This window comes from Nothobranchius furzeri, chromosome 8 (genome assembly GCF_043380555.1).
Source record: "Nothobranchius furzeri strain GRZ-AD chromosome 8, NfurGRZ-RIMD1, whole genome shotgun sequence".
Lineage (NCBI taxonomy): Eukaryota > Metazoa > Chordata > Actinopteri > Cyprinodontiformes > Nothobranchiidae > Nothobranchius > Nothobranchius furzeri.
In genome coordinates this window covers 80,214,092-80,226,591 of record NC_091748.1, presented here as the reverse complement: position 1 = coordinate 80,226,591, position 12,500 = coordinate 80,214,092, and the positions used below count along the sequence as shown (strand labels likewise).

Below are 12,500 nucleotides of genomic sequence, written 5' to 3'. Positions count from 1 at the left end.
CATGTGAGACAGCAGGTACATGTGAGACAGATACATGTGAGACAGCAGGTACATGTGAGACAGCAGGTACATGTGAGACAGATACATGTGAGACAGATACATGTGAGACAGCAGGTACATGTGAGACAGATACATGTGAGACAGCAGGTACATGTGAGACAGCAGGTACATGTGAGACAGCAGGTACATGTGAGACAGCAGGTACATGTGAGACAGATACATGTGAGACAGCAGGTACATGTGAGACAGCAGGTACATGTGAGACAGATACATGTGAGACAGATACATGTGAGACAGATACATGTGAGACAGATACATGTGAGACAGCAGGTACATGTGAGACAGCAGGTACATGTGAGACAGATACATGTGAGACAGCAGGTACATGTGAGACAGCAGGTACATGTGAGACAGATACATGTGAGACAGATACATGTGAGACAGCAGGTACATGTGAGACAGCAGGTACATGTGAGACAGCAGGTACATGTGAGACAGATACATGTGAGACAGCAGGTACATGTGAGACAGCAGGTACATGTGAGACAGATACATGTGAGACAGATACATGTGAGACAGCAGGTACATGTGAGACAGCAGGTACATGTGAGACAGCAGGTACATGTGAGACAGCAGGTACATGTGAGACAGATACATGTGAGACAGCAGGTACATGTGAGACAGCAGGTACATGTGAGACAGCAGGTACATGTGAGACAGCAGGTACATGTGAGACAGCAGGTACATGTGAGACAGATACATGTGAGACAGCAGGTACATGTGAGACAGCAGGTACATGTGAGACAGATACATGTGAGACAGCAGGTACATGTGAGACAGCAGGTACATGTGAGACAGCAGGTACATGTGAGACAGATACATGTGAGACAGCAGGTACATGTGAGACAGCAGGTACATGTGAGACAGCAGGTACATGTGAGACAGATACATGTGAGACAGCAGGTACATGTGAGACAGCAGGTACATGTGAGACAGATACATGTGAGACAGCAGGTACATGTGAGACAGCAGGTACATGTGAGACAGCAGGTACATGTGAGACAGCAGGTACATGTGAGACAGATACATGTGAGACAGATACATGTGAGACAGATACATGTGAGACAGATACATGTGAGACAGATACATGTGAGACAGCAGGTACATGTGAGACAGATACATGTGAGACAGATACATGTGAGACAGATACATGTGAGACAGATACATGTGAGACAGCAGGTACATGTGAGACAGCAGGTACATGTGAGACAGCAGGTACATGTGAGACAGCAGGTACATGTGAGACAGCAGGTACATGTGAGACAGATACATGTGAGACAGCAGGTACATGTGAGACAGATACATGTGAGACAGCAGGTACATGTGAGACAGATACATGTGAGACAGCAGGTACATGTGAGACAGCAGGTACATGTGAGACAGATACATGTGAGACAGCAGGTACATGTGAGACAGCAGGTACATGTGAGACAGATACATGTGAGACAGATACATGTGAGACAGCAGGTACATGTGAGACAGATACATGTGAGACAGCAGGTACATGTGAGACAGATACATGTGAGACAGCAGGTACATGTGAGACAGATACATGTGAGACAGCAGGTACATGTGAGACAGATACATGTGAGACAGCAGGTACATGTGAGACAGATACATGTGAGACAGCAGGTACATGTGAGACAGCAGGTACATGTGAGACAGATACATGTGAGACAGCAGGTACATGTGAGACAGATACATGTGAGACAGATACATGTGAGACAGATACATGTGAGACAGCAGGTACATGTGAGACAGATACATGTGAGACAGCAGGTACATGTGAGACAGATACATGTGAGACAGCAGTCTCTTCTAGTTCAAAGGTCAGTGTTGTGTGCACCAACCTGGTAGACCTTCAGTGTGAGACCAAAACCTGCAGGAGTGGTGTGGGACTTTAGCGTCCTCACTAGAGTTTCCCACTGGTACCAGAACCCAGCCTCTGACTGATCTGTAACTGCGTGTTTGTCAGATGGAGCTGAAGCTGTCGTCGGCGTTGCTGAGAGATGACACGATCCAGGTGAGCCAGCAGGTAAGACTCACAACTCCTGCTCTGTTGCTGCGTCCTTAATCCGGATCTTTGTGTTCAGGACAAGGTGTCTCCTGCAGAGGGAGGTTCTCTCCACAGCCAGGAGGAGGAGGAGGAGGAGGAGGAAGAGGAGCTGGCTCTGTGGTCTCCAGATGTTCAGGTGGTGGAGCTGCAGAAGGAGAGAGACCGAGGACTGGGCTTCAGCATCCTGGACTACCAGGTACCACCTCTAACAGCTGGGTCAGAACCAGGACAGACTTACTGTCATGCAGCACTTTGGTCATAAGCCAGTTCTCATGAGGTCCAGGTTCGGTTCTGGGACCTGGGATCTGGGACGACACCGTTTCCTGTCCCGCTGAGGAGAAGCTAACCTACAGCTGACTCCACGGTTTTCCTTTAAGTTGCTTCTGCTCCAAACGGAGCGGGCTGAGCTGGCAGGACCCAAACGGAGCGGGCTGAGCTGGCAGGACCCAAACGGAGCGGGCTGAGCTGGCAGGACCCAAACGGAGCTGGCTGAGCTGGCAGGACCCGCTCTCACACTGCTGCCTGTTAGCAGTTTATCAGAAAACCTGACAAGTTTTATGCGGTGAACCGTCTGAGGCTGACGTTTCCTGTAGCTGAGTGTTTGTGGTGTTCTGGATCAGAACCTCCAGATGTCTAGGTCCAACTCTTACAGGTACTGTCCAGACTCGGCATTAAAATAGTAGAAATTCAGCATAACTAGACTTTACCATCTAACATGGCCTGGGATTATTTAAGGACTTTTGTCATAAATCATTACAGAAAATCAAAATCCTCTCCTCCAGACGTCACTCCAACACGTGAAACAAGCTAGCTGCTGTTGCTAGCGTCGTGCTCTTCATTATTACAGAAAATTGTGTTTACCGCTGCAGCAAAAGATCGGAGCCACGTGGCCGTGTCCTACACGCATTTTTAATAACAGGTCTGGTCTAAAATATTAACCTACGTCTATAAATCCATCTGGAACCGCACCGCTACTCCTGGACTCCAGAGTCCCGTCAGCATGACTGCAGCTACACTGCTAACCGTGTTAGCTCCGGTAAGGGAAAAACAAGTCATATGGAAAAGCTATGACACACACACACACACACACACACACACACACACACACACACACACACACACACACACACACACACACACACACACACACACACACACACACACACACACACACACACACACACACACACACACACACACACAGCGGTAACACTGGCAGCACATTATTTATTATCTGTAGATGACTGAATTCTATCGGACAGATGATGGAGCTGAGACCTGGAGTCAGCTGAGAGCTCCTGGTGGAGCACAGAGATGAAATATTTAACAGAAGTTAACAAGCTGAACTGATTTTGGTTCTGAAGATGAACAGAACCGTCCCCGGTGTCCTAATCGGGTCAAACGGTCTAAAACATGTCTGCACCTCCGGTAGTGATATCCAGCTGGCGGGGTCGGAGTTGGGTTGAACGTCTCCGGAAATCTCTGTTCTGGTCGCCGTATCCCAGAGGAAGCACCAATGTGAGCGACTAGCAGAGGCTTCAGAAGCGACATGTGACTGATGACACGTTGTTCTGCTACAACGCTAACGCACGATCGCCGGAGTCGGGTTGTTTACTACAGCTGTTTCAGCAGAAACCAGCTGTCCAGGACTTAGACCGGAGGTTAGTCTCTGTTTTTACCACGCCCGTCACAAACATCACATTTACTTACAATCCCAGCCGTGAAAATCCAAAAACCTTGTTCACCCGAGGTGTAACACTTCTCGACACACGCTGTTCAGAGTTTTGCCTCTGGCCGATGTCTCAAAGTACCCCACCTCCAGGAGCTGCTGAGTGTGTAAACTTTCCTAGGTCTCAGTTCCTCCACACTGAGGAACCGGTAGGAGTCAGGGCTTCAGGTCTGACTCCTGACCACCTGGAGCTGTGCAGCTGCATCTAGAAATATGGAGCAGCTTTGTTCCACCAGCCTGAAACTGCTTTGCTGCACAGGGTCTGCTCTGGGTTCAGCACCAGGAGATGTACTCGCTGATCGTCTGTGTGGTGCTCTACGGGTGGAGCAGCTTTCACAGCTACTTGCTGCTCTCCATGCTTCCATCAAGTCTGCAGCAAAGGCTTCTGGGAGGATTTATGGGCCTTTTTTCATAGAATCAACGTCTGCCTTTAGGTTCAGAGCAGACAACGTTATAATCTCAACCTGGAATCTGAATGGATCTGTCGTTTTACAGAAGCCTTATAGTTTTATGATGAAGATGATGATGATGATGATGGTGATGATGATGATGGTGATGATGATGATGATGAAGATGGGGATGATGGTGATGGTGATGATGATGATGGTGATGATGATGATGATGAAGATGGGGATGATGGTGATGAAGATGGGGATGATGATGATGGTGATGATGATGATGGTGATGATGATGATGGTGATGATGATGATGATGAAGATGGGGATGATGGTGATGGTGATGATGATGATGGTGATGATGATGATGATGAAGATGGGGATGATGGTGATAAAGATGGGGATGATGATGATGGTGATGATGATGATGAAGATCATGAATGTGATGAGGAAGTAGGGCTGGGCGATATGACGATTTTAGACCGTTTTACGATCTACACATCTGACGGTCTGTCATTTTTGAGAGACCGTTTTATCACGATTCACAGCTCTGCTGTTGAATTTCTGCCTCTGAATGAAAAGGGAACTTACCTCAGGCGAATGACACGCCTTTGTTTGACCCTTAACCAATCAGAGTGAGTCATAGTAATATATTAGTGCCCCGCTTGTTTTCACCTGTGTGAACAAACATGGCTTCGGCCGCGGCTGAGCGACAACGAGGTTTTCGTTCCGAAGAGGAACGCAGGGTTTCCTTAGCGCGCGGCGCTAACTACTTAGCGACGTGACATGTGTCGGAGAAAGCGTAAAAACACGTTGGACGCTTCTTCTGAAGCAGGAAAATAACACCGCTTCTTAAGCAGAGCACGACGTCGCCTCGGCTCGTTCACCCTCTGCCGAGCCGGTGTCGGTACCGGACTGAGCTCGGTCACTGGGTCGATGGAGCTGCCCCGTGACTGCCTGATGGAAAACCAGCGGGTTTCATCAGACTCGTAAAGTTTCTTGTTTTTGTTGGGGACCCCCTGTATTTTACCGCTCCCTCCTGCAGTCTTCCCCTATTAACATTTAAAATGATTCTGTAAATTCGTGTATCAATAGAAACAATCTCTGCCTCTGCCAGCTGCAGTAAATGTAGTCTCCAAATAATAAATAAGAGGTGCATTCATCTGTGTATCTCCTTTGATCCGCATTAGTGATATTTTCAGCACCAGAACAGGGAAGCAAAGAGAGATTCCTGAGTTTGTTAGTAATTTTATTTATTAGGTGCATCTAACCTGTTCTATTTTTCTCTGAAATGAGATCAAATCAGTGCTTCTATGGGTTGTCTCCAATCTGCACTGGAAAATTTTACTTTATTTAGAGACGTGTTGCAGAAAATATTCAGAATGCGCAGTTTTTTGCTACCACAAGCGATCTCTGGTGCAGCCGCACATCAGAGCCGTATTTGAGCTTAACTATCCACTACATGAGCAACTGGGAGCTACATAGTATTTTGAACAAGTTCATGTTTGTACAATACGTTTGCAATTGACACGTTTGCACTTTAAATATGTTTACGGTTTTAATTTATGTTAAGTTACTTGAAAAACGAGAAAAACTGATTTTTGTAATAGTTTCTCTCAGGGCTTTTATCATCTCTGGTGTGAGTTTAAAATATAAGTGTGTTAGCACTGTGCTGATTATCCCTAATATGAATAAATGTTTATTTATTCAATGTTTCTCTTCTTTAATACGCAATTGAAGTTTTGCTATTCATGGATAAAAAATCGTGATAAAATCGAAATCGTGATAAAATATTGGAAAAATCGTGATATTCTATTTTTGCCATATCGCCCAGCCCTATGAGGAAGATGATGGTGATGATGATGATGATGGTGATGATGATGATGATGATGGTGATGAAGATGATGATGATGGTAATGATGGTGATGATGATGGTGATGATGATGGTGATGATGATGGTGATGATGGTGATGGTGATGAAGATGGGGATGATGGTGATGATGGTGATGAAGATGGGGATGATGGTGATGATGATGGTGATGATGGTGATGGTGATGAAGATGGGGATGATGATGGTGATGGTGATGAAGATGGGGATGATGGTGATGATGATGATGGTGATGAAGATGGGGATGATGATGATGATGATGATGGTGATGAAGATGGGGATGATGGTGATGGTGATGAAGATGATGAAGATGATGATGGTAATGAATATGATGAAGATCATGAATGTGAAGAGGAAGATGAATGTGATGAGGAAGATGATGGTGATGATGATGATGGTGATGATGATGATGATGATGATGGTGATGAAGATGGGGATGATGGTGATGAAGATGGGGATGATGGTGATGATGATGATGATGGTGATGAAGATGGGGATGATGGTGATGATGGTGATGATGATGAAGATGATGATGTAATGAATATGATGAAGATCATGAATGTGAAGAGGAAGATGATGGTGATGATGATGATGATGATGAAGATGATGATGTAATGATGGTGATGGTAATGGTGGTGATGAAGATGAAGATCATGAATGTGAAGAGGAAGATGAATGTGATGATGATGATGATGATGATGAGGAAGATAGTGGTGATGGTGATGATGATGATGATGATGATGGTGATGAAGATGGGGATGATGGTGATGAAGATGGTGATGATAATGATGGTGATGAAGATGGTGATGATAATGATGGTGATGAAGATGAAGATGGGGATGATGGTGATGAAGATGGGGATGATGGTGATGATGATGATGATGGTGATGAAGATGGGGATGATGGTGATGAAGATGGGGATGATGGTGATGATGATGATGATGGTGATGAAGATGGGGATGATGGTGATGATGGTGATGATGATGAAGATGATGATGGTAATGAATATGATGAAGATCATGAATGTGAAGAGGAAGATGATGGTGATGATGATGATGATGAAGATGATGATGTAATGATGGTGATGGTAATGGTGGTGATGAAGATGAAGATCATGAATGTGAAGAGGAAGATGAATGTGATGATGATGATGATGATGATGAGGAAGATAGTGGTGATGGTAATGGTGGTGATGAAGATGAAGATCATGAATGTGAAGAGGAAGATGAATGTGATGATGATGATGATGATGATGAGGAAGATAGTGGTGATGGTGATGATGATGATGATGATGGTGATGAAGATGGGGATGATGGTGATGAAGATGGTGATGATAATGATGGTGATGAAGATGGTGATGATAATGATGGTGATGAAGATGAAGATGGGGATGATGGTGATGGTGATGATGATGATGAAGATCATGAATGTGATGAGGAAGATGATGGTGATGATGATGGTGATGATGATGATGATGGTGATGAAGATGATGATGATGGTCATGATGATGATGGTGATGATGATGATGATGGTGATGAAGATGGGGATGATGGTGATGATGATGATGGTGATGAAGATGGGGATGATGATGATGGTGATGATGATGATGATGAAGATGGTGATGATGATGATGATGGTGATGAAGATGATGGTAATGTATTTGATGAAGATGAATGTGATGAGGAGGATGATGATGATGATGATGATGAGGAAGATGATGGTGATGATAATGATGGTGAGGATGATGAGGAAGATGATGATGAGGAAGATGATGGTGATGATAATGATGGTGAGGATGATGATGATGATGATGAGGAAGATGATGGTGATGATAATGATGGTGAGGATGATGATGATGAGGAAGATGATGGTGATGATGATGATGATGATGATGGTGATGAAGATGATGATGATGGTCATGATGATGATGATGATGATGGTGATGAAGATGGGGATGATGGTAATGATGATGATGGTGATGAAGATGGGGATGATGATGATGGTGATGATGATGATGATGAAGATGGTGATGATGATGGTGATGAAGATGATGATGATGAAGATGGTGATGATGATGATGATGATGGTGATGAAGATGATGGTAATGTCATTGATGAAGATGAATGTGATGAGGAAGATGATGATGATGATGATGAGGAAGATGATGGTGATGATAATGATGGTGAGGATGATGAGGAAGATGATGGTGATGATAATGATGGTGAGGATGATGATGATGATGATGAGGAAGATGATGGTGATGATAATGATGGTGAGGAAGATGATGATGATGATGAGGAAGATGATGGTGATGATAATGATGGTGAGGAAGATGATGATGAGGAAGATGATGGTGATGATAATGATGGTGAGGATGATGATGATGATGATGATGATGGTGAGGATGATGATGGTGATGATAATGATGGTGAGGATGATGAGGAAGATGATGATGAGGAAGATGATGGTGATGATAATGATGGTGAGGATGATGATGATGATGATGATGATGATGAGGAAGATGATGGTGATGATAATGATGGTGAGGAAGATGATGATGATGATGATGAGGAAGATGATGGTGATGATAATGATGGTGAGGATGATGAGGAAGATGATGATGAGGAAGATGATGGTGATGATAATGATGGTGAGGATGATGATGATGAGGAAGATGATGGTGATGATAATGATGGTGAGGATGATGATGATGAGGAAGATGATGGTGATGATAATGATGGTGAGGATGATGATGATGATGATGAGGAAGATGATGGTGATGATAATGATGGTGAGGATGATGATGATGATGATGAGGAAGATGATGGTGATGATGATGATGATGGTGATGAAGATGATGATGATGGTCATGATGATGATGATGGTGATGAAGATGGGGATGATGGTGATGATGATGATGGTGATGAAGATGGGGATGATGATGATGGTGATGATGATGATGATGAAGATGGTGATGATGATGATGATGGTGATGAAGATGATGATGATGAAGATGGTGATGATGATGATAATGATGGTGATGAAGATGAAGATGGGGATGATGGTGATGGTGATGATGATGATGAAGATCATGAATGTGATGAGGAAGATGATGGTGATGATGATGGTGATGATGATGATGATGATGGTGATGAAGATGATGATGATGGTCATGATGATGATGGTGATGATGATGATGATGGTGATGAAGATGGGGATGATGGTGATGATGATGATGGTGATGAAGATGGGGATGATGATGATGGTGATGATGATGATGATGAAGATGGTGATGATGATGATGATGGTGATGAAGATGATGGTAATGTATTTGATGAAGATGAATGTGATGAGGAGGATGATGATGATGATGATGATGAGGAAGATGATGGTGATGATAATGATGGTGAGGATGATGAGGAAGATGATGATGAGGAAGATGATGGTGATGATAATGATGGTGAGGATGATGATGATGATGATGAGGAAGATGATGGTGATGATAATGATGGTGAGGATGATGATGATGAGGAAGATGATGGTGATGATGATGATGATGATGATGGTGATGAAGATGATGATGATGGTCATGATGATGATGATGATGATGGTGATGAAGATGGGGATGATGGTAATGATAATGATGGTGATGAAGATGGGGATGATGATGATGGTGATGATGATGATGATGAAGATGGTGATGATGATGATGATGGTGATGAAGATGATGATGATGAAGATGGTGATGATGATGATGATGATGGTGATGAAGATGATGGTAATGTCATTGATGAAGATGAATGTGATGAGGAAGATGATGATGATGATGATGAGGAAGATGATGGTGATGATAATGATGGTGAGTATGATGAGGAAGATGATGATGAGGAAGATGATGGTGATGATAATGATGGTGAGGATGATGATGATGATGATGAGGAAGATGATGGTGATGATAATGATGGTGAGGAAGATGATGATGATTAGGGCTGCAACTAACGATTATTTTCATAATCGATTAATCTGTCGATTATTTTTTCGATTAATCGATTAATCGGTTTGTTATTGTTTAGCTATTTAACCTATACAAGTGATGGATGCATTTCAGTTAAGAACAAAAAAACATAAGAGAATTGTGCAGTTGACTGCAATCTATTTTATTGCACATGAACACAGTCAGCAGTATAAAATGAGCTAAACAGTGCAAAATATCAGTCCAGAATAATTTTTAGCATTAGCTGGAAGCCTGCTCCTTCCACCATGGATAGTGGCCTCATGTCTTTTACCAGCATGTTTAGAATAGAGTTTGTAAGTGGTATGAATTGCTGGGGGGTGAGTGTCTTCTTCCCCATGTAGTTGTCCATCGTTGCTTGTTTTTTTCTGCATAAGAAACACAAATAGACTGAAATAAGTACACATATAAAATAAAGCAGCACACACACTACAACACTAAATCAATATTATATTATTTGAATTAATTAACAATATACAGTGATCATTTATTTTGAGGGTTACGTTCTACAAAATAGCCCGCAACAGGAGATATTCAGAAAAAAAGTAAAACATTTTTTTACTATTAAAAAGCTCTAAGTAAGAAGCTCATGAGGTTTTTACTTTGAGTCGGGAGTGTTTAAATTAGCCAGAGAAATGTGAAAAATGTTTATTTTGTGTAATACTGTTTAAGAAACATGATAAAAATGTGTTGTGAGGCGTTTTACAGCGTTAGATAGTAAAACAGCCTTTTAATAGTAAAAAAATGACTTTTTCTGAATTTCTCCTGTATTTAAAAATTGAAAGTGTACAACTATGCAACGTTATATTCACCTGGACACAGCTTGTCTGTATATTTTTCTCCGCGGAGTTGTCCTTTTTTGAATGAGGAACATAGTTATGGGTTTGTGCCGTTTTTCTCTTAACGAGAACATTCTTATAAACAGACGTGCTAAATTTGGCAAGCGCATGATTCACAACACGGAGGAGATTCACGATTGCATCTAGTCAATCAGAAGTAGAACACCGCAGACTGACGCGGCAAAAAAACATGTTTAACATCCAGTATAACGAACTCAGCTAAAACACTAAGTCCAGCTTGTTTATTTTCTGTTACTTACCGGGCTGGCTCTTCCAAATGACGGCTCACTTGACCGCGGTGCTCTTCCTCTGCTGCATCAGCCCCCACATGCTTTCGTCTCAAATGTGCTCCCATACTCGTGAGGTTTTTGTCCGGGGTTTCTCTTCAGTTTTGTCGCTTCTATTTTTCTTCCGTATTTCCTCTTGTTCCGCCATCTCTCACAGCAAGATGAGCGTCAGTAACGTGATACGTCATGAAAACCGAGGGCACCCATTGGCTCATTTCTTCTTCTACGGCTCCACTGGTAGATCAGTGGCTCATTACTGCCACACACTGGCGGCAAATTTAACAGCTTGTAACCGATGTCAGATTGTGGTAAAAAATAGACTTTATGCGGTAAAATATGATTATTAAACAACTAATCGATGACTAAAAAAGTTGTTAACTATTTTAATAATCGATTATAATCGATTAAATCGATTAGTTGTTTCTGCTCTAATGATGATGATGAGGAAGATGATGGTGATGATAATGATGGTGAGGAAGATGATGATGAGGAAGATGATGGTGATGATAATGATGGTGAGGATGATGATGATGATGATGATGATGGTGAGGATGATGATGGTGATGATAATGATGGTGAGGATGATGAGGAAGATGATGATGAGGAAGATGATGGTGATGATAATGATGGTGAGGATGATGATGATGATGATGATGAGGAAGATGATGGTGATGATAATGATGGTGAGGAAGATGATGATGATGATGATGAGGAAGATGATGGTGATGATAATGATGGTGAGGATGATGAGGAAGATGATGATGAGGAAGATGATGGTGATGATAATGATGGTGAGGAAGATGATGGTGATGATAATGATGGTGAGGATGATGATGATGATGATGAGGAAGATGATGGTGATGATAATGATGGTGAGGATGATGATGATGATGATGAGGAAGATGATGGTGATGATGATGATGATGGTGATGAAGATGATGATGATGGTCATGATGATGATGATGGTGATGAAGATGATGGTGATGAAGATGGGGATGATGATGATGGTGATGATGATGATGATGAAGATGGTGATGATGATGGTGATGAAGATGATGGTAATGTATTTGATGAAGATGAATGTGATGAGGAAGATGATGATGATGAGGAGGAGGAAGATGATGGTGATGATAATGATGGTGAGGATGATGAGGAAGATGATGATGAGAAGATGATGGTGATGATAATGATGGTGAGGATGATGATGATGATGATGATGATGAGGAAGATGATG

At 42.6% G+C, this 12,500-nt stretch overlaps 1 protein-coding gene and 1 long non-coding RNA gene across 2 annotated transcripts in view; one reads left to right on the top strand and one right to left on the bottom strand.

Annotated features, from left to right (window-relative positions):
- The window catches only part of patj (PATJ crumbs cell polarity complex component), a 186,977-nt gene that overhangs the window by 55,948 nt on the left and 118,529 nt on the right, over window positions 1–12,500 (top strand). The window contains exons 17-18 of the mRNA XM_070554394.1: window positions 2,036–2,083; window positions 2,154–2,312. Coding sequence (XP_070410495.1) covers window positions 2,036–2,083; window positions 2,154–2,312 — 207 coding nt within the window. The remainder of the gene's footprint in view (window positions 1–2,035; window positions 2,084–2,153; window positions 2,313–12,500) is intronic.
- LOC139071600 (uncharacterized) lies at window positions 10,268–11,437 on the bottom strand. The gene is made up of 2 exons (XR_011521447.1): window positions 11,240–11,437; window positions 10,268–10,508 (listed from the first exon to the last, which is right to left on the bottom strand). It is a non-coding gene; the product is annotated as an uncharacterized lncRNA (long non-coding RNA).